The sequence below is a fragment of the Rana temporaria genome, chromosome 1, assembly GCF_905171775.1.
Source record: "Rana temporaria chromosome 1, aRanTem1.1, whole genome shotgun sequence".
In the NCBI taxonomy this organism is placed as follows: Eukaryota; Metazoa; Chordata; class Amphibia; order Anura; family Ranidae; genus Rana; species Rana temporaria.
In genome coordinates this window covers 465,487,365-465,514,773 of record NC_053489.1, presented here as the reverse complement: position 1 = coordinate 465,514,773, position 27,409 = coordinate 465,487,365, and the positions used below count along the sequence as shown (strand labels likewise).

At 46.4% G+C, this 27,409-nt stretch overlaps 1 protein-coding gene across 1 annotated transcript in view; it reads left to right on the top strand.

Annotated features, from left to right (window-relative positions):
- TSPAN5 (tetraspanin 5) overlaps positions 1–15,106 on the top strand; it is a 249,422-nt gene extending 234,316 nt beyond the window's left edge. Inside the window, exons 6-8 of the mRNA XM_040328139.1 lie at positions 1,367–1,414; positions 1,583–1,699; positions 14,467–15,106. Coding sequence (XP_040184073.1) covers positions 1,367–1,414; positions 1,583–1,699; positions 14,467–14,532 — 231 coding nt within the window. The 3' untranslated portion in view covers positions 14,533–15,106. The remainder of the gene's footprint in view (positions 1–1,366; positions 1,415–1,582; positions 1,700–14,466) is intronic.
- Positions 15,107–27,409: the final 12,303 nt, after the last annotated feature.

Here is a 27,409-nt window from a genome sequence, read left to right as displayed (position 1 = left end):
CTTGTCTAAGCCAATCCTGGTTAGAATGTGTGTATGTGAAAGCCTCAGTCAATACCGCTCCTTAGACTGTGCAATTAACGTGTTTCACCCTGCCTACCGGGGCTTAATGCGGAGTTCCACTCAAAAGTGGAACTTCCGCTTATCTGTCTCCTCCCCATCTCCGGTGCCACATTTGGCACCTTTCAGGGGGAGGGGGAATGGGTACCTGTTTTTGACAGGTACCGTTCCCGACTCCTGGAAGACGGGGCCGCTGCACCACACCGCAGAAGTTCACGGCTGGTGCCGAGCATCCGCGATCACCGCCGGGCACCCGCGATCGCTCGTTACAGAGCGAGAACCTGGAGCTGTGTGTGTAAACACAGAGCTCCCGGTCCTGTCAGGGGGAGAAATGACGGATCGTCTGTTCATACAATGTATGAACAGCGATCAGTCATTTCCCCTAGTCAGTCCCACCCCGCCTTCAGTTAGAACACACCCAGGGAACATAATTAACCCCTTCCTCGCTCCCTAGTGTTAACCCCTTCCCTGCCAGTGACATTTTTATAGTATTCAATGCATTTTTATAGCACTGATCGCTATAAAAATGCCAATGGTGTCAAAAGTGTCCGAAGTGTCCGCTATAAGGTCGCATTACCGATAAAAATCGCTGATCGCCGCCATTACTAGTTAAAAAAAAATATTAATAAAAATGCCATAAAACTATCCCCTATTTTGTAAACGCTATAGCTTTTGCGCAAACCAATCAATAAACGCTTATTGCGATTTGTTTTTACGAAAAATATGTAGAAGAATACGTATCGGCCTAAACTGAGGAAAAATTGTTTTTTTTTATATATATATATTTTTGGGGATATTTATTATAGCAAAAAGTAAAAAATATTCATTTTTTTCAAAATTGTCGCTCTATTTTTGTTTATAGCGCAAAAAATAAAAACCGCAGAGGTGATCAAATACCACCAAAAGAAATCTCTATTTGTGGGAAAAAAAGACGCCAATTTTTTTTAGGGGAGCCACGTCGCACGACCGCGCAATTGTCAGTTAAAGCGACGCAGTGCCGAATCGCAAAAACTGGCCGGGTCCTTTAGCTGCCTAAAGGTCCGGGTCTTAAGTGGTTAAAAGTCAGCAGCTGCAGTATTTGTAGCTGCTGGCTTTTAATTCTTCGTGGGGTGGGCGGACCTCCGCTGTAATCATAGAGGTGGCAGGGGAGAGCGAGAAAGGTCATTATTGGCTACCTATCGTTCCTCTTGTAAAGTGCGCCAGTTTCTTTGTAGGTTGGACACAGTAGGATTACCATTTAAGCCAGGCAATAAATGGGATCCTCATTTCTATATTTACATTAATGTATTCTTCTCCTTGTAACTTTTAGGAAGACGTCATCAATACACAGTGTGGCTATGATGTCCGACAAAAGCCAGTGAGTACAAGATGTGTTTTATGATTTATGGTTCTTAATACATTTCTCTAGCACTATTCAAATGGTTAATATTAACCCTCAAGGGTTTATCATTTATTTTATTTGCAATCACTACAGAACAAATTCTTTTGAAATGCTGTGATTTATTTATTTATTTTTTACATTAAGGAACTAGACCAACAAGCCACCATTCACACCAAGGGTTGCGTTCCTCAGTTTGAGAAATGGCTGCAAGACAACCTAACCATTGTGGCTGGGGTATTTATTGGCATTGCCCTTCTACAGGTAAGTGATCTTGATTTCAAGAATTGTAATATGAAGAGGGAAGCAGACTTTAAACTAGCTCTGTTAGCAGTTTGCCTGATTCACAACTCTCCTACGATCAGTTCTGAGATACCAAATATAATGACCCACTGCTCTGGCCAATTTGTAAAGAAGACGTTTGGAGAAAAAAAAGCTTGCCCGCAACGGTCCACGTCTCCCCCTCCGGCCACCGACATGTTGTCCCGGAGTGACTTTCGGGTATTGTGGCTCCGGCGCTGTGATTGGCCAGAACCGCAATGACATCACTGCCGCGCATTGCGGACGGGAACTGCACAGTTCAACTGAAGCAACGGCACATGGCTATTAAAACGCTCATAAAAAGCTCATAAAACGCTCTCCGTGCATCTCAATGTACCCTTTCACACTGAGTCCTGCAAGCAGCATCTTTGGAGCAGCTTTTGGGCGCTGAAAAAAAACGCTCTAATAACGCCCCTCTCCGTTGAAATAAATTGAAAGCACTGTAAAAACGCCTTGCCCTTTCACACTGAGGCACTGCAAAAACGCCCTAAAACTTTAGGGTCCTAGCAGTGCTTTACCAGCGTTTTTCGGTCGCTGGCATTGTGAAAGGGCTATGAAAACCCTCGGGCTTGCACATTGGGATTGCAGATGAGGCTTCTTTCAGGCGCTTTACAGTTTTTCTTTTTTAACGCCAAATCGCCTGAAAAACGCTCGAATAACGCCCGAAAAACGCCCCAGTGTGAAAGGGGCTTAAAAGTAAGTAGTCAGAACATAGGAATCTTCCTGAATTCTAATCTCTGGCACTTTATAGCAGATGTTAGATTCACGTCACTGCAGGGCTGTAAGCAGCAAGAAACGGACACAGGGAAGCAGGCCCGGACTGGGAGAAAAAATAGGCGCATGGGGAGGGTCAGAGAGCGCTGGGGGGAGCTGAGAGCACTGGGGAGCTGAAGAGCACAGGGGGAGTCTGAGTGCACAGGGCGGGGGCCTGAGAGCACTAGGGGGAAGCCTGAGAGCACTAGGGGGAAGCCTGAGAGCACAGGGGGAAGCCTAAGAGCACAGGGGGGAGTCTGAGAGCACAGGGTGGGGGGGTCTGAGACCACTAGGGGGCTGGAGAGCACAGGCGGGAGACTAAGAGCATGGGGGGGAGCTGAGAGCACTGGGGGGGGGGCTGGAAAGCACTAGGGGGCCCTGAGAGCACTGGGGGTTGTGGGAGAAAAAATCAGAGAGCACTGGGGGGGGGGGGGGGTTGGTGGAGACTGCATGGGGGGTTAGAGAGCACTGTGGGTAGTGGAGAGCTCATGGGGGGGGGTCAGAGAGCACTGGGGGGGTTGATTGCGAGCACATGGGGGCGCCTGAGAGCATAAGGGGTCAGATAGCACGGAGGGGGAGGGGTGGCAAGCACATAGGGGCACCTGAGAGCACAGATGGGGCAGCAGAAAGTAGCTGGATGGGAGGATTTAGAAGAATGAATCGCTCTATCTTCCTCCTGCAAGCTCTGAATGTGGGAGAGATAGGAGGAAAAGCTGGCTTTAAGAGGCTGCAGGAGTCAAATAGAGAAATTGATTCTTCTATGCAGCCGTCCTGCCGTTCCTCCTATCCAGGCGCACAGGGAGCGTCACCTTCGTTCAGGTCAGGTGTATCCTCCAGATCCCCTCCCTCGTCATGCTCACAAATCACCTGACCTGTCGTTTCCCCCCCTCCTCCCGGCCCAGCGGCAGAACTGAACTTGCCGACCATGGAGAGGCCAAGTAAGCAGTGCGGGCTCAAGGCTGCTTTGGCCATACCAGGACATGTGGCCCGGCAGCTGCGGCAAATGCCCGGTGTGCCCTATGGCCAGTCCGGGCCTGCAGGGAAGAAACGTTTTAGGTAATATGTGCCTTCCCTGCAGTTTCCAGCCAGATATTTTAGTTCTAGACTCTTGGATATTCTTTTATTTTTTTTCCACAAAAGATTTTTATTAGGTAAAAAGTAATCATACATATACATGTGTACATAAATGCATATTTAGCATAACATGACAAATCTTCTGCTAATGTGAACATGACAGAATACCTTACAAGGTAACGTGAGTTGTTACGACATCAGTAAACATGTGAATTAGAACCGTGCGGTACTGCACATATCACCAGATAAAATCTATAAGCCTAAAAACAACTTATGGATAACCCACATTCTTGTGACTCAAGAACGGTGCCTAAATGGAATCAAGGAGCAATGAGAATAATTGCAATGCCCCAGGGGCCAATATCAACAGGCCTAACCGGGGCCGTAACTGAAACCTTAGGCTTGATGTCCCTAAAGAAGGGAAGACAAAAGGTGTGGAACCTGGAAAAATTTGGTCGGTTATATCACCATGGGGGCACAGGGCCCTAGGTGGGGGGGAAAGGAAAAAGAGAAGAGGGGGGGGGGAGTGGGTCCAGGTCATGAGGGTCCCTTTACCGGATAGTCACTTGCTAACAAGGGAAGAAGGACTTGTAATATTCCGAATTCCTGAAATGTGACCAGCAGGCCCAGCTCGTTGTGAATTTTTGAATACGGTCTTGGGCAGTATGAATTAATTCCTTCATCTCCTCTATTTTGGTTACCCTGGTCAGCCACTCTGTAATGGTTGGGATATCTGTTGAACGCCAATGTGTGGGAATGCAGAATCTGGCCGCGTTGACCATATGCATGGCCAACGATTTCTGATAGGTGTGTTGGGGTAGGGTTGTATGATGTAGAAGGTATTGAGCCGGATTGTAATCCAGGGTAAAGGTGGTGACCCGAGATATTATGGAATGGACTTCTTTCCAGAATGGTTGAAGCAAGGCACGCTCCCACCAAATATGTATCATGGATCCTACTGCTCTATTGCATCTCCAACAAACGTTTGGAACTGAATGTGAGAACTTGTGTAAGCGGGCTGGGGTCCTATACCATTTAGTTATGATTTTTTATCCATTTTCCTGGATCGCTACATTCATCGATCCCATATGAGCGAATGTATAGATGGTCTCCCAGTCCTTCTCCGTGAGTGTCAATTGTAAATCTGTTTCCCAAAAGGTATGCAAGGAATGCATCGTGGAAGGACCAGTGTCAGCTTGAAGTAGGGCATAAATGTATGAAATTAGGTGTCATTGTGGCGTAGTGCGTGAGCAAAGTGCTTCAAATGGTGTAAGTTGTCTATTCCATGTTACATTTGAGTCTGTGGAAGTAAGAAAGTGTATCAGCTGTCTATATGACCAGAAAGGGAAAGCACCAGTACAAGAATCGGAGATCAACTCTTCATAGGAGCGTCTACGGCCTTTATGAAAGAAGTGGCAAGCTAGAACCTCCTCGTGTGGCCATTCCAATTGAAGGAATGTTTTAGATTCTCCCGGTGGGAACTCAGGAGTTCAAAGAGTTTTCTAACGTCACCCACGTTTTCCCCTTTTTGTGAACTTTCCAGTCCACTACCCTGGTCAGATGGCAGGCTAGGTAATACTTATATAGGTCAGGTAGGCCAATTCCACCCGTGGTTTTAGTACAGGTCAGGCGTGAGTATTTAATGCGTGGGGCTGTATTCTTCCATATGAAGGATGCCACAAAAAAGGAGGGGGGTACGTGGATTGGGATTGCCTGCATTATATATAAAAGGCGAGGGAGGATAACCATTTTAATGAGCGCCAAGCGTCCGAACCAAGAGATGTTTAGGTTGGCCCATTCTTTCAAGTCCGTTTAAATTTTCGAGAGGGAGAAAAGAACATTTTTGCTATATAGATCCGTTATTTTTCTAGTGATCTGAATGCCCAGATAGGTAATGGCCTCAGATTTCCATTGAAAAGGGAAGGAATCCTGGCAATGTGACACGTCTTGTGGGGGTAATGTTGCGTTAAGCGCATGGGACTTAGAATAGTTAATTTTGATGTTGGACAGCTCACCAAAATGTTTTATGTCTTTCAGTGGGTTAGGTAGGGACAGTCGGGGGGCTTGTAAGGATAAAAGTATATTGTCGGCGAACGCGGCTACTTTAAACTCCCTGGGGCAGATCCACATACCTATGCTGCGCCCGGCGCAGATGTGAGATACGCTACGCCGCTGTAACTTACTTTGCAAATGTTTGAATCCTGAAAGAATTTGCGCCGTAAGTTGCGGCGTAGTGTATCTCTCGCGGCGTAAGGGCGCGGAATTCAAATGCGGCGAGTAGGGGGCGTGTTTCATTTAAATGAAGCGCGTCCCCGCGCCGAACGAACTGCGCATGCCCCGTCCGTCAAAACTCCCAGGGTGCATTGCTCCAAATGACGTCGCAAGGACGTCATTGTTTTCGACGTGAACGTAATTGGTGTCCAGCCCCATTCACGGAAGACTTGCGCAAACAACGTAAAATTTTCAAAATTATACGCGGGAACGACGGCCATACTTTACATTGAGTACGCCACCAGATAGCAGCTTTAACTATACGCCGGAAAAAGCCGAACGGAAACGAAGTAAAAGAATGCGACGGCCGCTCGTACGTTCGTCGGAAATAGCTAATTTGCATACTCGGCGCGGATTACGACGTGAAAAGCCACCCAGTGGCCACCGGAAAATTGCATCTTAGATCCGACGGCGTACTAAGGCGTACGCCTGTCGGATCTAACACAGATGCCGTCGTATCTTGTTTGGTGGATACCAAAACAAAGATACGACGCGCAAAATTTTAAATTACTCGGCGTATCAACAGATACGCCGGCGTAATTTCTTTGAGGATCTGCCCCTATATGTTCAAAGGGAATTCCCTTGATGTCTGTATTGCTGCATAATATGTTCAACAGGGGCTCTAATGTCAGGACAAAGATCACGGGGGACACTGGGCAACCCTGACGCGTACCATTGCTGATAGAGAAGGCGCTCGACAGGAGGCCATTAGGTTTCACTCTAGCTGAGGGATTAGTATACAGAGCATCAATGTGCGCGAAAATGCGGGGAAGGAGGCCTATGCCTTTCAGCACCTCCCGCATTTAATCCCAAGCCACCCTGACGAACGCCTTCTCAGCATCAAGGGAGAGTAGAAACCCCTTAGTGTCCAACGAAGTAAGCCAATGGTGTAGATTTAAGGTGTGAATAGTATTATCCCTGGCTTCTTTACCCGGGATAAATCCCACTTGGTCCGGTGCTATGAGGCCTGGAATCAGGGGTAACAGCCTATTTGCTAGTATCTTTGCATACAATTTAATATCCACATTGAGCAGGGATATTGGCCTGTAGTTTGATACTTGTGAGGGATCCTTACCTTCTTTTGGGATAACTGCTATATGGGCTTCTAGCATTCTGCCTAGGGAAGTGTGGGGATTCGCTAGTGAGTTAAACGTTCGTAGCATCTGAGGTGCAAGATCGTCCAGGAAGCATTTGCAATAAACTAAAGGGAGACCATCGGGGCCCGGGCTTTTACCAACTTTCATTTGTTTTATTGGCAGATGAAGTTCCTCCATGGAGAGAGGGCTCTCCATAGCTTTTGCCTGCTGTGAGGTGATGTGTTTAGGGCAATATTGAGCCAGGAAATCTCTTATCTGGGAGGAACGGTCGAGTGCACCGGTCAACCCCCCTCCATCCTGTGCTAAGTTATAGAGTTTTGAATAAAATTTCTCAAATTGCTTGGCTATGTCCTAATTTTTAGAGAACAGCTTGCCTTGGCTATCCCGAATGTGGTGAACTACAGAGGAAATCTTAGAAGCCCGTATTGTGCGCGCCAGCAGTCTCCCGCTTTTGTTCCCATGTTCGTAGAAGACTTTTTGTCTGAGAACGTACTCTTGGATATTCTTAACGGATGAACCGGTCATAATAAATGAATGAGTGCTGCCACTGCCAGCATGTCAGAAGCTGCGAATTTGTGGACTGTCATCCCATTGTCAGTATTTAGTGAGTTCATGATCCAGAATCAGGGTGCAGTCTGTTACATCGGAACTCAACCTGCACTTTTACCCTAGGATAATCACAGTGACAGTGACACCCCAGGAACGTGTTCCATGTAAAACAAGTCATTAGTCACAGCCAGTGGTGTATTTAGGTTTTGTGCTGCCCTAGGCCTGACTAAACTTGTGCACCCCCTAATTTAAATAAGACCCACCCCTTCCTGTCAAGGCCACACCCCTTGCTGTTTAAGACCCGCCCTTCCCTAAAAAAAAGTGTTGCCTATAGTTCTACTTTAGGCACAAAATTCTGCAAATTTTATGGAGAGGACTAAGAAGGTATAACCATGCCAATGGTGCAGCAGAAAATCCATAGCACAGTGAGGAAGGTTTGTGGTTCAGGATAATAGGACAGTCAAAATTAGAAGCTCTGCCCCCCACAGTTGCGGAATGCTGACCGGAAGCAGTGCGGCTGCTTTATGGGGGCACTAGACTAATTTGCCTCTCTGTCCAGTACGCCTCATAGGACTGGCGCTACACTAGCAGTGTAGCGCAAGTCGGCGGGGACTCTTTCCATGCTGCAACATGCTGCCCTAGGCCTGGGCCTTGTTGGCCTAGGCCAGGATACAGCCCTGGTCACAGCACCATCTTAGATACAGTAACTGTATGCATCTGGTGTGCAGCTGTTTTTAGCATGGATTGATTGGACATGATTGCTTGAATAAACACATTTTCCATCACCATACAAAGTTATATTTGCCTATACATACATGTGTATTAAGGGGTAAAGACAACCTAATGCAGCGGGGCCATTGCTGGTTACCCTGAAAACAGTCATCCAGGGCTTCTGCTGCTATATACAGACTGAATAACTATTGTCTACTCTAGAACTAACTTGATCAGGTCATTAATATTTTTTCGTCCATAGGTACACTTGATCTTCTTTCTCCTTAGCCATGTGATGTAGTCTGGTAATAATGAGACCTCTTTGTATGCCAACACTTCCGTGCATAAACGTTTTTATACATTGTGCATGACTTGTATAAGAAATAAGCTACCTAATCGCAGATTTTTGCCAGGGGATATACATAACCAGCCTGCTTATTGGTCTGAGAATGTATTATTTGATCTCTTGGATACATTCACCTTCAACAATGTGTTTGTCATATTCTCCTTTGTCTTTCATAAAGAATTACATTTAGTCAATGCACATGAACTGGGTGAAGTGACATGCCGTATTTGTCAAGTTGACCTAATGCATTGAGGTTGAAAGGTACAATCCATCTAAGCTCAGGAATGTAGCCTTTGCATACAAGGAACACATAGAACCAAGGACTTTATTTTTTCATCCTGGCAATGCCTATTTACACCCTGTCATTCTGCTCTGAAAAATCCTTTGCAAGCCAGTGTTCCTCTGATTCTGCAGGCTAGGCATTCTCTGTTTCCCTTTAGAAATCCCCCAGCAGTTTAACCACTTCAATACAGGGCACTTATACACCTTTCTGCCCAGACCAATTTTCAGCTTTCAGCGCTGTCACACTTTGAATGGCAATTGCGTAGTCATGCTAGACTCTACCCAAACAAAAAATTTCATCATTTTGTTCCCACAAATATAGCTTTCTTTTGGTGGTATTTGATCACCTTATTTTCTGCTAAACAAATTAAAAGAACACCAAAATGTTTGTTTCTGTTACAAACTTTGTAAATAGCTGTTTTCTCCTTCACTGATGGGCACAAGAAAATTGCTGGCAGAGCTTTCTTGCCGGATAAACCTTGCGTGTGTACGAGGCTTTGAGGTTTCTCGTCAAGAAAACTGCCCAGAATCTAGACGAGAAAAATAGAGAACCTGCTCTCTATTTTCTCGTTGTGATTCTCAGCAGTGTTTTCCTGCCGAGAAACCAGAGCGTGTGTAAACTTACCTATCTCCATGGAAACCCGCGCATACTCGAAATGACTTTGACACATGCGCGGTAGCTTCCACGGCATAGGTAGGGTGAAGCAAGATGGTGGTGACGGCATCCAATGTGACGAGCGTATGCTCGTCATAGTCGATGACGTCACCGCGTTCGTGCCATTCAAAAGAATGCCTGGAATGTCGTCAGGAAAACCAACGTTTTTTTCTTGACGAGAATATGGGCCGTGTGTACAGGGCTTTACGATGGGGAGATTTCCCTTCACTTCCTGTCTCATAGGCACAACATGAAGTGAGGAAATCTCCCAAAGTGAGGGAAATTATCAAAAACATGTGGATGTCACTATGACAAATATCACAACTGGAAGATTTCCCTCTATGTTCCTGTTATGGTGACGACTCATATTTTGCTTCTGTTTCAGTTCAAGGTGACAATGCTGCAATAAAAATCTGACAGGGTCGTTACCCCCTTACCAGTCTTAAAAAAAAATATATATATACTAGCCATCTTGTAATGATAAAATGAAAATCGCCTTGCATTTCAAGCTACTACTGCAAAAAAAATATGGAATCACCGTTTTTGACTATGCATGGCTAAAGGGGTGGTAATAAAAAAAAGCAGTCAGTTTGATGAAGAATATGGTAAGGCGAACGATTTTCATTATTGACCATAAAAGGACAGAGGAATTTAAAAACACATGGGTTATACTGCCGCACACAGGAGGTTTTGGACAATGGCGTACATTTTTTTAAGCCAGTTTTCATATTCTCTACTCCGCATTCCTTCGATTTTTTTCTAGGATCCTATTTTTTTTATGGTTTCGTGGAATGTATTTCCTTAGTGACTTCAGTCGTGATCCTTTGCTGACACCGTTTTATGAGCTGTTCTCTATATAGCAGATATCTGGATCAATGTTTTCTCACCTAGCTTTGCAGGTTAAACCTGGACCCTATTTGACTGGTTGTGCGGGGCTTGCCTGGAATGAGACTTTTGGGCACTGGGATCTGCATTGTGGTTATTTTCAGAGCAGACATGTACTGTGTTAGTGGGGCTCTGTCAAGGTCCAGATTTGTGGCACAGCCCAGGTGTGACCTTCTCTCTGTAGATTTACTTTGTGAGCAAGGCTATTCAGGCTAAAGCATAATGAGCTACCTTGCTGTTTGCACCACTTTGAGCCTTTACAAATTTCCTGCCACGTTTGGTTTTACCACAGTTTGGGGTTAAGGTCGAGGGACGGAGTGCCATCTGTTGAGTGGAGCGATGCACTTTCACTCTATGCTCTCTTACCTTTTATTCAGCTTGTGGTAACCACTATCCTGGTGCTGCTACAGAAGCACTATGCAGATGTTTGGACTTTGGTCTATTTCAACTGACCACTTGAAGCAACTGATCACCACTTAAAATCCCTGATTAGCACCAGCTGCATTGGTTTCCGAATTCTTGAGGGTTAATATTGGGCCTAGTTGAATTATGGCTGCACAGAAGTAACACGTGTTTGCCAAGACACAGAAATGACAGCCTTGTGATTATTTGTGACCTCAGCCCATACTCCTCTAGCCAGGTTTGGCTCTGAGGAAGAGGGCATTTCCCTCAAAATGCGTAAGCCATTAGGATCTTGAGTGATGTCCTCCCAAGCCACTGGAGCAAGTGGAGTAGACTAATTGATTGCTACTATTTGATATGCTTTGCTAGTCTGGACATTCATTTATGCTTTTTTGGTTAGAATAAATGGTTTTAGTGATGCACTGAGACCGAGGTCTCCCCCATGTCCACAAGGACATCATCTCCACTCAGGACTTAGTTGTTTGTGCTCAGCTACTGGGGCACCTAACAGGACAATTTCCTGCATAGTCTGTACATTTTACCTGGTCATCCTAAGTTTCTTGTACTCAGGAACCCCTTGTACATGAGAGAATTTGGCTTTGGTAGTTGTACCCCGCATCTGGGATTACACTAACTTCTATAGGAAAATTCTAAGTCCTCAGATACTGTTGAACCCTTTGTGGTACCAGGTATCCCTCATATTCAACTTCTCCAGAGGAACCCCTTGACCTGCAAGGTTGACTGGGACTCGTTTCTACTGCTCCCTTTCCTAACAAGGACCTACACTCTAAGTTTCCTTTAGGGGCACCCGTTATTTTTGAAAGCACCAGACCTTATGTCCACCCTAATGCCTTTTTCTTGCATCCCAATTGTGGATGCCCCCCTAAAGAAGTTTACACTCTGTGCGTCATTGGAACCTTCATTAACTGTCAGGAAATGTTCCCCTCTTTTTCCATTAGGGATTAGTAGGGTGTTGCGGGAATACCCTTTTAACATAGCCCCCCCCCATGTTCTTATTAACTCTCTGGCCTTTTCAGTCTCCCCCTCTACACTGTGGGTGTCTGGACTCCAGGCAAGAGTCAGATGGTCTCTTTGAACCAGGAAGTCCCTGGCTTAACTCATCGGTTTCTTCAGTTCCATGGGGTTGTCTCTTTCCCCACCCCAGAAGGATTCCACTTGCTAGGGTGTACCTATACCTGAGGTATAATTCTGGCGCCCTAGAACAGATAGTCTCCTCTTTATTGGGGAGTGGGCCTGTGGAGTGAACTTCACCCTGTGATAGGTCAGGTGGCCTGGTCACTACACTAGATAATGCAGAGAGTTCTACTTTTGACCACACTGTGTTGGCTTGCATTAGCCTTTGGATGTCCTTAGCCCAACAAAGTGGTGATGATCCTCACCCTCTTTGGATATCTTATTTGTGAGATTGGTTGCCTGGTCAGGCAAACTTATTCTTATTATGGAACCTTCTTTCCCTGATCCTAAGAGGATTGTAAGGTCTGGGTCTTCACATGTAGATCAGCTGCTTTCTGCTTTTTCTCTGTCCAAGGCTCCCTTTGGGGACCTATTCTCATGTGAACTCGTCCCAGAGTTTTTTATGTTTACCACATCGCATTATTAGTCTATTTTTTCCCTACCAGGTTTTTTTCAGTTCACAGCCTCTTGTTTCAGGCTCAGTGTTCCCTTAGATGGGGACATTTCTTTTAGCAGTGAGCTCTTCTATCCTGTCCTATCTTGAGCATCAGATTGATTCTCTGTGGCCTTTACTTGGTTTTTGGTAGTGTGCCATTTTGCAGGCAGCTTCTCCTCATCTAGATCACATATAATAATTATGCCGCCTACACACGACCGTTTTTCGGGTTGAAAAAAATTACATTTTTTTTTTAATGTCATTAAAAACGATCATGTGTGGGCTCCAGAGCATTTTTCACGATGTAAAAAATGGGCATTAAAAATTTAGAACATGCTCTAATTTTTCACAACGTTTTTAACATCGGAAAAAATGGTCGTGTGTGCTCTTTAACAACGTGAAGAAAACGTGCATGCTCAGAAGCAAGTTATGAGAAGGGAGCGCTCGTTCTGGTAAAACTAGTGTTCGTAATGGAGTAAGCACATTCATCACGCTGTAACAGACTAAAAAGCGCGAATCGTCTTTTACTAACACAAAATCAGCAAAAGCAGCCCCAAGGGTGGTGCTATCTGAATGGAACTTCCCCTTTATAGTGCCGTCGTACGTGTTGTACGTCACCGCGCTTTGCTAGAGCATTTTTTTTTCACGATCGTGTGTAGGCAAGGCCGTTTTATCGATCGGGTTGAAAAAAACTTATTTTTTTCTAGACCATTAAAAATTTCGTTTTTTGCCAACCCAAAAAAACGGTCGTGTGTACGCGGCATTCGTTTTTCTGGTAGTTCTGGTAGAGCTGCAGACAGTTCCCAGTCCCTTCTTGAGTCTGTCAGTGGATTTTGCCCACCTCTCAATTGGACTGCTTTTGGACATCCCAGTGGTTCCTGAATTCCTGTGTCTCTCAATGGATGAGAAAGAAAGATGGAAAATGATTCTTGCATTTACCCAAAAATCTTTTTCTCAAAGTGCATTTAGGGACATAAGACCCAGTTCATACTGGGTGGTTTTCAGGCGCTTTAGCACTGTAAATAGCCTCTGCTAAGCGCCTGAAAACCGCCTCCCATTTTCACACTCGGGCAGTGCGATTTTGGGACTTTCCGAAAAGTCCTGCAAGCAGCATCTTAGGGGTAGGTTGGAAGCACTGTATTTAGTGCTCCCAAAACTCCCTGCCCATTGAAACGAATGGGCAGTGCTTCGAAAGCGCCACAACACAGCAGTTTCTAACCCCTTCTCTGAAGTTAAAAGTGCCCGCTAGCGGGCAACAAGGGTGAGGTCTGGGTCTTCACATGTAGATCAGCTGCTTTCTGCTTTTTCTTGGTCCAAGGCTCCCTTTGGGGACCTCTGCTCTTGTGAACTCGTCCCAGAGTTTTTTATGTTTACCACATCGCATTATTAGTCTATTTTTTCCCTACCAGGTTTTTTTCAGTTCACAGCCTCTTGTTTCAGGCTCAGTGTTCCCTTAGATGGGGACATTTCTTTTAGCAGTGAGCTCTTCTATCCTGTCCTATCTTGAGCATCAGATTGATTCTCTGTGGCCTTTACTTGGTTTTTGGTAGTGTGCCATTTTGCAGGCAGCTTCTCCTCATCTCGTTCACATATAATAATTATGCCGCGTACACACGACCGTTTTTCGGGTTGTAAAAAATGACGTGACGCTTTACCGTGAACTTGGCCCCAGTGTGAAAGGGGTCTAAGTGTGTTTTTTGCTTGCCCTGGTACTGCTTTCTCACAGAATTGATGGGTACAGGAGGGGGGCTGACTGAAACATTTTCGGTTTGCTGTTGTTCTAAGCTTTCTTTAGGCTGCAGTATAGCCCAACTGTTTCTGAGTCCCTGTGTCCCTCCATGGACTCCAAGAAAAATATTTTACAGCAAGTACAAAAATCTGCAGTAACGTTCCTAAAATATTTGCAGTGTGTATAGCTCATGTGGAAGGGATTGTTATCTTCACAAAACTAGACATTCACTTAAATGCTTATCCATTTATTTGGTGTGTCTGAGATAAATAAGCCGCTTTGCATATCACTACAGACTGGCTTAAACATTTGTCTTTTTCTTGCAGATATTTGGCATATGTCTGGCACAAAATCTGGTGAGTGACATTGAAGCCGTCCGGGCCAGTTGGTAGAGACGTTCCTCTTGAGATCAAGCTCTGTAGAACACACTGGAAGCAGATACTTGGCTTGGCAGCTTGATAGTGTGGACCGGCGCCAAGAATGTCCAGAACACTCTTCTGAGCAGCAGAGAAGAATTCTTGGGCAGCTTTCCTCATAACCGATGGCACAAGCAAGCAGCACAGGTCTTTTCCATGCAGGAACCACTGTAGATCTCTCAGTCGCTGAGACGTTAATGTGAAAATGAACAATTCTCCTTTTCTATTGTAAATTGGATTGCATGTGTTATTAACTACAGCATAATTATTCCACCAAGAATTGTATCCCATACAGGGGATTTTAGAAGATTCTGTACACTTTTTTTTGGCAGATGGGTGTATTTCTGGTAATAGCACTACAATCAAATCCTGTTATTCATTTCATGCTTTAAACCGCAAAGATGTCTTGTAAATACTCTGTGTGACATGTCACCAGATGAAATTTGTTTGTATTTGTATAGTAAATGAATTTGGACTAAATTGATAGACTTGATGGTGGTGCTATGGCAAGGTGAAATCTGAAATACAACTGCTTTTGTAAAAACTTCAACAAATGCCAGGTGTGTCAGTTATTTACAACATTTTGTAGACATCAGTTGTGTGAAGTATGATGGTCTGTATGTGCCGCAGTGCTAAACACCTCCTCCAGTAACATGAAATCACTTTTTTAAACCTCTATGAAACATAATTTACATCGACATTGGTTGCATAACACAATACAGTCCTTAGCATGCCATAGCTGCCCAGGTCGAAGTTAGAGGGAAAAACATATTTGCTATCAGAAGTTTCCTGCAGACGTTTTGTGCACTGATGAGGGTGGCAGCAGTGCCCACAGTGACCTAATAATCTTAGTGTTACTCTCAATATATCGTTTTGCAGTATTGAAGGTAAAACCTTTTTTTTTTTAGCACTGTTTGTGTGCCTGTTGAAGGATTTCCCCTAATTCTCAGTGATTGTGGTCACCAGGACAAAAATGAAGGGCATATCTCTCAATCTTCGGTCAGCTTCGATGGCTTTCCCCCTGTGTCTCCTCCTCGACGGCTTCCCCCCTGCATCTGTTCCCGGCCGGCCAATACGATCGCTTCTCCTCTTGGCCAATTGGGTCTTAAGTCCCACTTCCTAGTTGGCCAGAAGGAGAAGCAAGAAGAACATAGCGAATATTAATTCGCTATTGTCACACAAGTGGGTGGAATCGGTCGCATAGAGCTCTGCGCCCTGAGCCCACCCTTTTTTAACCGCTTGCTTACTGGGCACATATACCCCCCTCCTGCCCAGGCGAAACTTCAGCTTCTGGCACTGCGTCGCTTTAACTGACAATTGCGCAGTCGTGCGACGTGGCTCCCAAACAAAATTGACGTTCTTTTTTTTCCTCACAAATTGAGCTTTCTTTTGGTGGTATTTGATCACCTCTGTGGTTTTTATTTTTTGCGCTATAAACAAAAAAAGAGCGACGATTTTGAAAAAAAATTCAATATTTTTTACTTGTTGCTATAATAAATATCCCAATTTTTTCTCCGTTTAGGCCGATACGTATTCTTCTACATATTTTTGGTAAAAAAAAAAAATCACAATAAGCGACTGGTTTGCGCAAAAGTTATAGCGCCTACAAAATAGGGGACAGAATTATTATTTTTTTTTTTTTTACTAGTAATGGCGGCGATCTGCGATTTTTATTGGGACTGCGACATTATGGCGGACACTTTTGACACATTTTTGGCACCATTCACATTTATACAGCGATCAGTGCTATAAATATGCACTAATTACTGTATAAATGTGACTGACAGGGAAGGGGTTAACACTAGGGGGCGAGGAAGGGGTTAAATGTGTAGCTTAGTGAATGTTCTAACTGTAGGGGGAGGGGACTGACTGGGGGAGGTGACCAATCTGTGTCCCTATGTACAAGGGACACAGCATCGGTCTCCTCTCTCCCTGACAGGACGTGAATCTGTGTGGTTACACACACAGATCCACGTCCTTGTCTGTGTAACCGCCGATCGCGGGTGCCTGGCGGACATCGCGGCCGCCAGGCATGCGCATCGGTATCTCAGTGATGCGGCGGGCACGCGAGCGGCGCCGCTTGCGCGCCCCCTAGTGGCTGGAGGCCGTATATAGACGGCCTCCCGGCAATTGGGATCCACACTGCGGGCGTACAAAGTCGTACAGCCGGCAGGAAGTGGTTAAGCCAATAATCGTGTGCTTAAAGATAAAAAAACATTGAAATCCATGCATCCGGTGCCCGAAAGGCAGATAAAGGGGGCGGCCCCTGCGCACCTAATAGAGCACCCGCCACTGTTAGACACCCTACTGATAACTGATTATGGTAAAATAAAACCTTCTCTAAAGTTTTTTTTTTTTTTTTATACAGAACTGTTTTGAAATCAGAAGTGAAGTTCATCTAGTAGTGAGTTTGTAGTAGATCAGGAAATATCTGGAAGACTGAACGAACAGGTGACACGAGACATGGCTCAGTTCTGTGCATGCTCTAGGGCAGGGATCTTCAAACTACGGCCCTCCAGCTGTGGTGGAACTACACTTCCCATAAGGCATTGTAAAAATCTGACATTCACAGACATGACTAGGCATGATGGCAATTGTAGTTCCTGAACAAACTGGAGGGCCATAGTTTGAAGACCCCCCGCTCTAGGGGCTTTAATATATACAAGTGCTTTCTCTTCACTCTCCCCCTTTTATTCATCACACAAGGACGGTAGAACTGTCAGTGCTTAAATGTGATGTATATGATGAATGTGGCAGGTCATGTACCCAGGCATTGGAGGTCACTGCTGGAATAACAGACTTCTGTTGAGAGTTGGCCCTAAATGTTCATGTGTACTGCTCAATGTATTCCCCAGGATGGTTAATTCTAACCATCCTGCAATCTAATATAATTTTTTTTTTTTTTTTTCAACAAGAACCTCTTATTTCTTGCCAAACCAGGCCTGGATGAACTTGAAAATACAGTATCAGTGTCTCCTTAATTTATCATACTGACTGAAAGTTTAACTTACACAGGGGTGTCAAACTCAATTTCATCGTGGGCCGCATCAGCATTATGATTGCCCTCAAAAGGGCCGGTTGTATCTGTTAAAATAGATGTTCCCTCCCCCTTACATTAGATGTTAAGAGCCACCCCACCATCAGAAGTTGAGTCCCCTACTCCCCCTTACATCACAGTGCACCCCCCTTTCCTTATGCTGCTGCTGGGAAGAAGCTGGATTCGTTGCTTGAAAGCAGAAGGTAAGGGTCTGAAGGAGGACCAGAGGAGGGGTTGTAGCTCTCCTGCAGCTGCAGGAGAGGTGCGAAGGCCACATGAAATGGCCTGGAGGGCCGGTTTCGGCCCACGGGCCTTGTGTTTGACACCTGTGACTTACAATGTAAACCCCTAATCATGAACTTATCTTTTTTCCTCAATTTTGGTCTGTTCAATATACCACTGGACACGTTTTATTATATCTGTTCGATATCTGAAGTCCAAAAAACATTTTTTAGTCTGATGAGAATTTCAGCACTGTCCTGTGTTATCTCAAGGAGCCCGCCTTGTTTTTATCTTGGTTAACAGAATGATTAGCCTTCATGTTGTAGAGATCACAGAGTGGGAGTAAGTGTGTAATTTAGAAAAAGACACTATGCAATTCTGACACCACTCAGTCCACCTAAATGTCAGGGGTCTTTATAGAGGAAAAAAGTGTAGAGACGTGTATGTGCTGCAGGGATGTACTGTTTTTTTTGTATTATTATTTAATTACATTTGTTTAAATTTTGCCTTCACATCGCCAGCTTGTTGTGCATTATGGGAACTGATATCGGCCCGGATTCAGATAGGAGTTACGACAGCGTATCTCCGGATGTCTATGTATCTATGCGCCTGATTCGTAGAATCAGTTACACATAGATTTCCCTAAGATAAGTCTCTTACACCGCCGTATCTTAGGCTGCATATTTACGCTGGCCGCTAGGTGGCGCTTTCTTAGATTTACGCAAGGAATATGCAAATTAGGTAGATACGCCGATTCAGAAACGAACGTCCGCCCGGCCCTTTTTTTTACGTGGTTTACGTTAGGCTTTTTCCGGCGTAAAGTTACCCCTGCTATATGAGGGGTATCCTATGTTAAGTATGGACGTCGGGCCAGCGTTGAATTTTCCGTCGATTACGTTGTTTGCGTAAGTCGTTCGCGAATAGGGCTGGGCGTAATTTACGTTCACGTCGAAAGCATTGGCTTTTTGCGGGTTAATTTGGAGCATGCGCACTGGGATACGTTCACGGACGGCGCATGCGCCGTTAGCCAAAAACTTCATTTATGTGGGGTCAGCCTTCATTACCATACAACACGCCCACTGCATGGAGAATTTGAATTCCGCAGGCTTACGCCGGACCACATACACTACGCCGCCTTAACTTAGGGCGCAAGTTCTTTCTGAATACGGAACTTGCGCCCTAAGTTACGGCGGTGTAACGTATCTGAGATACGTTGCGCCCACCGATAGATACACAATTGTATCTGAATCCGGGCCTTCAAGTTTATCCTGCTTAGGACCTTTTTCCTTTATGGAATGAGAGAAAGAGCAAAATAAAGTTCCACTCTGTTACTGTTACTTTGCAGGCGCTATTGCACTAAAAATAGCGCCCGGAAAGAGCCGCTCCTTTCTATCCAGTGTGAAAGCCTGAGGGCTTTCACACTGGAGAGTTGCGCTGGCGGGACGCTAAAAAAAGTCCTGCCTAAGGCTGCATTCACACCTAGGCGTAGGGCGTACAGGCGTTTTTACAGGCGGTTTTTACCGACGTTTTTGTCGCGCGTATATGCGCGTTTGCGCGCGTTTTTGCACAGTGGCGTTCGACGTTTTTGTACTTTGTCTTTTTCCATATTAGCCAATAAGAAAAATGATCATCCCTGACATCACTTGTTGCTCTCCTAGGAATTTTTTATTCCTCTTCCTGGGTGAATATACCTCTTCCGGGTCATCCTTGTGCTTCCGACTCCTGAGCCTCTGACTGAAGTACACAATGAGTGATGATGAGATGGCTTTAATGCTGACAGCAGCCACTGCTACCTATATGATATACCAGGGACAGAGGAAAAGGAAGAGGGCACGGAGATATTGGATCCACCCCGTGATTGCTGGTCGGGAAGAGACAGGCCAATTTTGGGTTCTGTACAATGACCTTCGTGAGCATGAAGACAAATTTCTAGACTACACCAGGATGTCAATAAAAAGGTTAGTAAAAAATATCTGTATTCTATCTTTTTGACATTGTACCTTTCCATGTCCACTAAAAAATCCCAATTTATCTTTTTACAGTTTTGATGAGTTGCTCGAACTGCTTAGCAGTAGATTGGCGAGGATGGACACCTTTTTCTGCAATAGCATACCCCCTGTGGAGCGACTTATTATCACACTGAGGTAAGGTTAAAAATCGTTGACGAATTTATCATGCAGATGTACGTGTTTTTAAAAAAAATTGTTACAGACTGATGTTCTAGTGCAGGGGTCTCCAAAGTACGGCCCGCGGGCCACATCCGGCCCGCTAGGAGGTTTTGTCCGGCCCGCAGCTTCAGTCACCAGACTCACTGCAGGAACGGAGTCTGCTCGAATTGCGGGGCTTGCTTTGCCTTCTGACAGGCATTGAGGGAGTGTCCCAACAAAGCCTGTGTTTCAGTGCAGACCTGCTGCTCCTCCCAGCTCCTCCCCCGGAGTTAGATTAAGTTTCGTTTTTGCTGTAACAGCTTGTCCGTGTAAGAGGGGCGGGACCCGGCAAGTGCAGTGTGTGTCTGCTCTAAACCAGCTCTTCAGAGAAGCAGCACAGAACACACTGATCTACGGGGAATAGCAGAAGGTGATGGGGAGAAAAATGTGCTGGAGGAGGCTGGGCTTCACACAAGTTAAGAGGGGGATGTAGATGTTCAGGGGGGTGTGGAGGGGCTTTGATGGGGGGGGGACACATGTGTGCAGGGACTCTGATGGGGAGACACATGTGTGCAGGGACTCTGATGGGGGAGACACATGTGTGCAGGGACTCTGATGGGGAGACACATGTGTGCAGGGACTCTGATGGGGAGACACATGTGTGCAGGGACTCTGATGGGGGAGACACATGTGTGCAGGGACTCTGATGGGGAGACACATGTGTGCAGGGACTCTGATGGGGAGACACATGTGTGCAGGGACTCTGATGGGGAGACACATGTGTGCAGGGACTCTGATGGGGAGACACATGTGTGCAGGGACTCTGATGGGGAGACACATGTGTGCAGGGACTCTGATGGGGAGACACATGTGTGCAGGGACTCTGATGGGGAGACACATGTGTGCAGGGACTCTGATGGGGGAGACACATGTGTGCAGGGACTCTGATGGGGAGACACATGTGTGCAGGGACTCTGATGGGGAGACACATGTGTGCAGGGACTCTGATGGGGAGACACATGTGTGCAGGGACTCTGATGGGGGAGACACATGTGTGCAGGGACTCTGATGGGGGAGACACATGTGTGCAGGGACTCTGATGGGGAGACACATGTGTGCAGGGACTCTGATGGGGGAGACACATGTGTGCAGGGACTCTGATGGGGAGACACGTGTGCAGGGACTCTGATGGGGAGACACATGTGTGCAGGGACTCTGATGGGGAGACACATGTGTGCAGGGACTCTGATGGGGGAGACACATGTGTGCAGGGACTCTGATGGGGAGACACATGTGTGCAGGGACTCTGATGGGGAGACACATGTGTGCAGGGACTCTGATGGGGAGACACATGTGTGCAGGGACTCTGATGGGGGGGACACATGTGTGCAGGGACTCTGATGGGGGAGACACATGTGTGCAGGGACTCTGATGGGGGGGACACATGTGTGCAGGGACTCTGATGGGGGGGACACATGTGTGCAGGGACTCTGATGGGGGGGACACATGTGTGCAGGGACTCTGATGGGGGGGACACATGTGTGCAGGGACTCTGATGGGGAGACACATGTGTGCAGGGACTCTGATGGGGGAGACACATGTGTGCAGGGACTCTGATGGGGGAGACACATGTGTGCAGGGACTCTGATGGGGAGACACATGTGTGCAGGGACTCTGATGGGGAGACACATGTGTGCAGGGACTCTGATGGGGAGACACATGTGTGCAGGGACTCTGATGGGGGAGACACATGTGTGCAGGGACTCTGATGGGGGAGACACATGTGTGCAGGGACTCTGATGGGGAGACACATGTGTGCAGGGACTCTGATGGGGAGACACATGTGTGCAGGGACTCTGATGGGGAGACACATGTGTGCAGGGACTCTGATGGGGAGACACATGTGTGCAGGGACTCTGATGGGGAGACACATGTGTGCAGGGACTCTGATGGGGAGACACATGTGTGCAGGGACTCTGATGGGGAGACACATGTGTGCAGGGACTCTGATGGGGGAGACACATGTGTGCAGGGACTCTGATGGGGAGACACATGTGTGCAGGGACTCTGATGGGGAGACACATGTGTGCAGGGACTCTGATGGGGGAGACACATGTGTGCAGGGACTCTGATGGGGGAGACACATGTGTGCAGGGACTCTGATGGGGGGGACACATGTGTGCAGGGACTCTGATGGGGGAGACACATGTGTGCAGGGACTCTGATGGGGGGGACACATGTGTGCAGGGACTCTGATGGGGGGGACACATGTGTGCAGGGACTCTGATGGGGAGACACATGTGTGCAGGGACTCTGATGGGGAGACACATGTGTGCAGGGACTCTGATGGGGGAGACACATGTGTGAGGGGCTCTGATGAGGGACACATGTGTGAGGGGCTCTGATGAGGGACACATGTGTGAGGGGTTCTGATGAGGGACACATGTGTGAGGGGCTCTGATGAGGGACACATGTGTGAGGGGCTCTGATGAGGGACACATGTGTGAGGGGCTCTGATGAGGGACACAAGTGTGAGGGGCTCTGATGAGGGACACATGTGTGAGGGGCTCTGATGAGGGACACAAGTGTGAGGGGCTCTGATGAGGGACACATGTGTGAGGGGGCTCTGATGAGGGACACATGTGTGAGGGGCTCTGATGAGGGACACATGTGTGAGGGGCTCTGATGAGGGACACAAGTGTGAGGGGCTCTGATGAGGGACACATGTGTGAGGGGGCTCTGATGAGGGACACATGTGTGAGGGGCTCTGATGAGGGACACATGTGTGAGGGGCTCTGATGAGGGACACAAGTGTGAGGGGCTCTGATGAGGTACACATGTGTGAGGGGCTCTGATGAGGGACACAAGTGTGAGGGGGTTCTGATGAGGGACACAAGTGTGAGGGGGCTCTGATGAGGGACACAAGTGTGAGGGGCTCTGATGAGGGACACAAGTGTGAGGGGCTCTGATGAGGGACACAAGTGTGAGGGGCTCTGATGAGGGACACAAGTGTGAGGGGGCTCTGATGAGGGACACAAGTGTGAGGGGCTCTGATGAGGGACACAAGTGTGAGGGGGCTCTGATGAGGGACACAAGTGTGAGGGGGCTCTGATGAGGGACACAAGTGTGAGGGGCTCTGATGAGGGACACAAGTGTGAGGGGCTCTGATGAGGGACACAAGTGTGAGGGGCTCTGATGAGGGACACATGTGTGAGGGGCTCTGATGAGGGACACAAGTGTGAGGGGCTCTGATGAGGGACACATGTGTGAGGGGCTCTGATGAGGGACACATGTGTGAGGGGCTCTGATGAGGGACACATGTGTGAGGGGCTCTGATGAGGGACACATGTGTGAGGGGCTCTGATGAGGGACACATGTGTGAGGGGCTCTGATGAGGGACACAAGTGTGAGGGGCTCTGATGAGGGACACATGTGTGAGGGGCTCTGATGAGGGACACAAGTGTGAGGGGGATCCTTTTTTTAATTCTACTGTATTCCATAGCTGAGGAGTCATTTTTAAATAGCTTCTTTTTTTTTTCGGCCCGCGAATATCTGTAAAATATACAATGTGGCCCTCGAAGTAAAAAGTTTGGAGACCCCTGTTCTAGTGCGACGATATGCAATTAGCGGACCTCCAGCTGGTGCAGAACTACAATTCCCATGAGCCATAGCAAGACTTTGAGAGCCACAAGCATGACGCCAGAGTCAGAAGCATGATGGGACTTGTAGTTTTGCTACAGCTGGAGATCCGCTAATTGCATATCCCTGCGCTAGTGCCCAAAAACAATAACATAAAAAAGGCGAAGTATATGCATTTAATTAAAAAGAAACTCACATTTTAGAAGATCAAAAAAAAAAAAATTTTTTTTTAAACAATTTTACAAATTATGTGGCTAAACTTGTAGTTTCTTCATAAACTGACAAAAGAAAGAGAGCAAACGTTGCTCACAGAACAATGTTTTTTTTTTAACTTTCTGCAAAAAATGTCAAAAGACATAGAGCAAACGTTGCTCACAGAAAAATGTTTTTTTTTTAGAGACGTTGAAAAACGGATTCCTCTGTATCATCAGGTGACATTACCGCATTCATTGCCTGGCCGAATTGTGACCAAGTGGGAGTTGAGGGGCTAGAATTCGGCCAACGGGAAGGTGGTGGTGGTGGTGGTGGTGGTGGTGGTGGTGGTGGTGGTGTTGGTGTTGGTGGTGGATGGTAAGTCGAAGGTTGTGTTGGTAGATGAGTGTAGGTAGTCTGAGGATGGTAAGTGGAAGGTTGTGTCGGTAGATGAGTGTAGGTAGTCTGAGGATGGTAAGTATAAGGTTGTGTCGGTAGATGAGTGTAGGTAGTCTGAGGATGGTAAGTTGAAGGTTGTGTCGGTACATGAGTGTAAGCGGAAACTGTTGTGGAAGTCTGAGTCGGGTAAGTAGAAGGCGGTGTTGTCAGCTGAGGGTGGGTAGATAGTGTAGTCGTTTGAGGAGGGTCAGTATAAGGTGTTGTGGGTTGAGGTAGGTGGCTGGGAATCGGTGGTGCTGACACAAGAGGAAGCGGTCGTGCTGACAGATGCTGTTGGGGGCAATTGGCATAGGGACCATAGGCTGGAGGTTCTGGAAAATGATTGGGTTCTTCAGGAGGAATAAAAGTTGCGATGTACTTGATGGTACCTGCCATCATCTCCGGCTGTAGGTGTTTGGGAACCCTTTCCATAAGCTCCCCCAGAGATCTAGCCGACAATTGAGCATAGGAATGATTTGTTGCCATTCTGTTGTTCATGTTTGACATTATATCCAATATACTTTGCAAATTGGGGTCTGGTTCTGGAGCCTTTCTTCTAGTTCCTCTTGTAGGCCCACGGGGTAACACCGTTGGCGTTGACTCATTGTCTCTAACTGGTGTAGCCGATAAGGACCTCGATGGCATGGCCAGCTGGCTTTCCGGCTCCTGACCCGACAATACCTGATCGACTGAAGCCTGGCTGACATTCTCCGCGTCGACAGGTTCAGTTGGAGCAGCTTCCCCCCAGCTGTTTTCAGTACTGAAAATATAAAAGAGTTATTATAACTTACGTATTAACATTTCGTTTACTGACCTAAGTACAGATAATAGCTTACCTCCCCAAAGCCACCAAAGGTATAAGGAATTCTAACTCCTTGGCATGTACGTATTCCTTTGTTGGACATGCTGACGAGCCACTTCGGCTTTCCCTTAGATTCTTTAAATGGCGCATGAAGGCATCACGATAACTTTTCCATTTTGTGGTGATCATTTTGACTGTCAAAAACAAAATAGAATAATATATATTATTTTCCTTGTAGGTATCTATCGACTGGACAGTCTCTAGCAAGTCTACATTATGTCTTCCGTATTGGCAAGTCTACAGCGAGTTACATAGTACGTGACACCTGCTCTGCTATATGGGAGGTTCTCCATGAAGTTGTGTTTAAGAAACCTACTGCAGAGGAATGGGCACAGATTGCGGCGGTATTCTGGCAACGCTGCAATTTCCCCAATTGTTTAGGAGCAATTGATGGGAAACACATTCGGATTGTGAAGCCCATGGCAAGTGGAAGCCGATTCTTCAATTATAAGAAATACTTTTCGTTTGTGTTGATGGCTGTGGCTGATGCAAACTATTGTTTCAGATACATAGACATTGGGTCATATGGCAGCAGCGCGGACTCCGCTATCTTTGGGAACTGTTCCTTTGGTCAAATGCTGCGAACAGATGATCTTGACCTACCTGTAAGCAGTCCACTCCCAGGCACAAATGGCCCTCCTCTACCCAGTGTATTTGTGGGTGATGAGGCCTTTTCTTTAGGTACACATCTCCTACGGCCTTATTCGGGGCATAATTTAACTGTGGAGAAGAGCGTATTCAACTACCGCCTAACCAGAGCACGGCGAGTAGTTGAATGCGCTTTTGGTATACTTGCTAACAAGTGGCGGCTCCTGCACACTCCAATAGTGCTTAACATGCAGAATGCCGTCACTGCTGTCAAAGCTGCGTGTGCCTTGCACAACTTTGTTAGGCAGCGCGATGGCTTTGACTTTGAAGAGCCGGTTACTGAGACTCTGGAAAGAGCACAGTGGACTGGTGTCCGTGGGAACAGGCAGGGTTCATATGTCCGCGACCAATATGCTGCATATTTCATGTCTCCTGCAGGACAGGTCCCATGGCAGCTGGATTCTATTTAAATATTACCATTTTTCTTTTTGTGTGGAACTGTAATCTTTGCTGTACCTTTTTGAATCATATGCTGTAGTGATAAAATAATAAAACTATTTGATTGATGTATAAAGAAGTCTCATGTTTATTTTATTTTGATAATTTTTTTTAATTTGGTGCAGTATCCCTACGATATCAAATCGGGGTCAGAGTGTCAGGATGGGAAGAAAAATTCACGGGCCCTGCCTCAGTGGGAACATTAGGGTTGGTGGTTACTAGGAAGAGGAGTATCCCCCCTACAATTAGGTGGAATAGTATACCATCATTGTTATCAGTGAATAATACAGTACAGTGGCCCATAGGTGGTGGCAATAGATATTTTATTTAACCACTTCCTGACGGTCGTCATACCATATACGGACACACGGGGTGTTTCTACTTCTCTGGTGGTCCGTATTTGTATGGCTGACCCTTTCCTCTTTCCCCAAGTGCGCTCCTGAGCGCCCAGCGGGGAACTTCTGTCCTGGCCGTGTACCTTGGACACATCCAATGACAGAACACTGTGAAAGACACATTTGAGTGGCCGTTTGCTAGTAAATCTTTGCGGCCAATTAGAGATGATCTCATATGTAAACAGATGAGATTATTTCTCATTGACGGCTAACAAAATGACAGCGTCCTGGGAGAGTGGAGACCGATCTTGGGACACAGATCGGTCACCTCCCCCAGTAAACCCCCTCCCCCCACAATTAGAAGACTATATAGGGTACACATTTAACCCCTTCCTCAACCCCCTAGTGTTAACCAAAACCCTGCCAGTCACATTTATAAAGTGATTAGTGCAGTGCATCTTACTGTACAAATGTGAACTGTGTTAAAAATGTGTCAAAAGTGTAGGATGTGTCCGGCATAATGTCACAATGAGAATATACCTACAGCTAAGCCTTTTTATAGGCTTACCTGTCGGCAAAAGTAAAAAAACTGAGGGTTTAGAAACATTGGCCCAGATTAAAAAAGCAATTGCGGCTGCGTACTAAAAAACAATCATCCTATTATCTCACTATGGTAAGTTTGCTGTTTGCAGACTTTACCTTTTTTATCCTTCTCCTTTATTCTATCCCAGTTCGGGTACAACTGAGTGCCAATCTCGTCCCATGCCCTCCTCCGAACAGTTCGCAGCTTGTAGGCAGGATGACTAATGTCATAAAGGACAGGGTGCTGCTTTACCATGCTGATGAATTTTTCAGCATCCACGCCAGAAAGGATTTCATCCAATTCAGCCTCCAT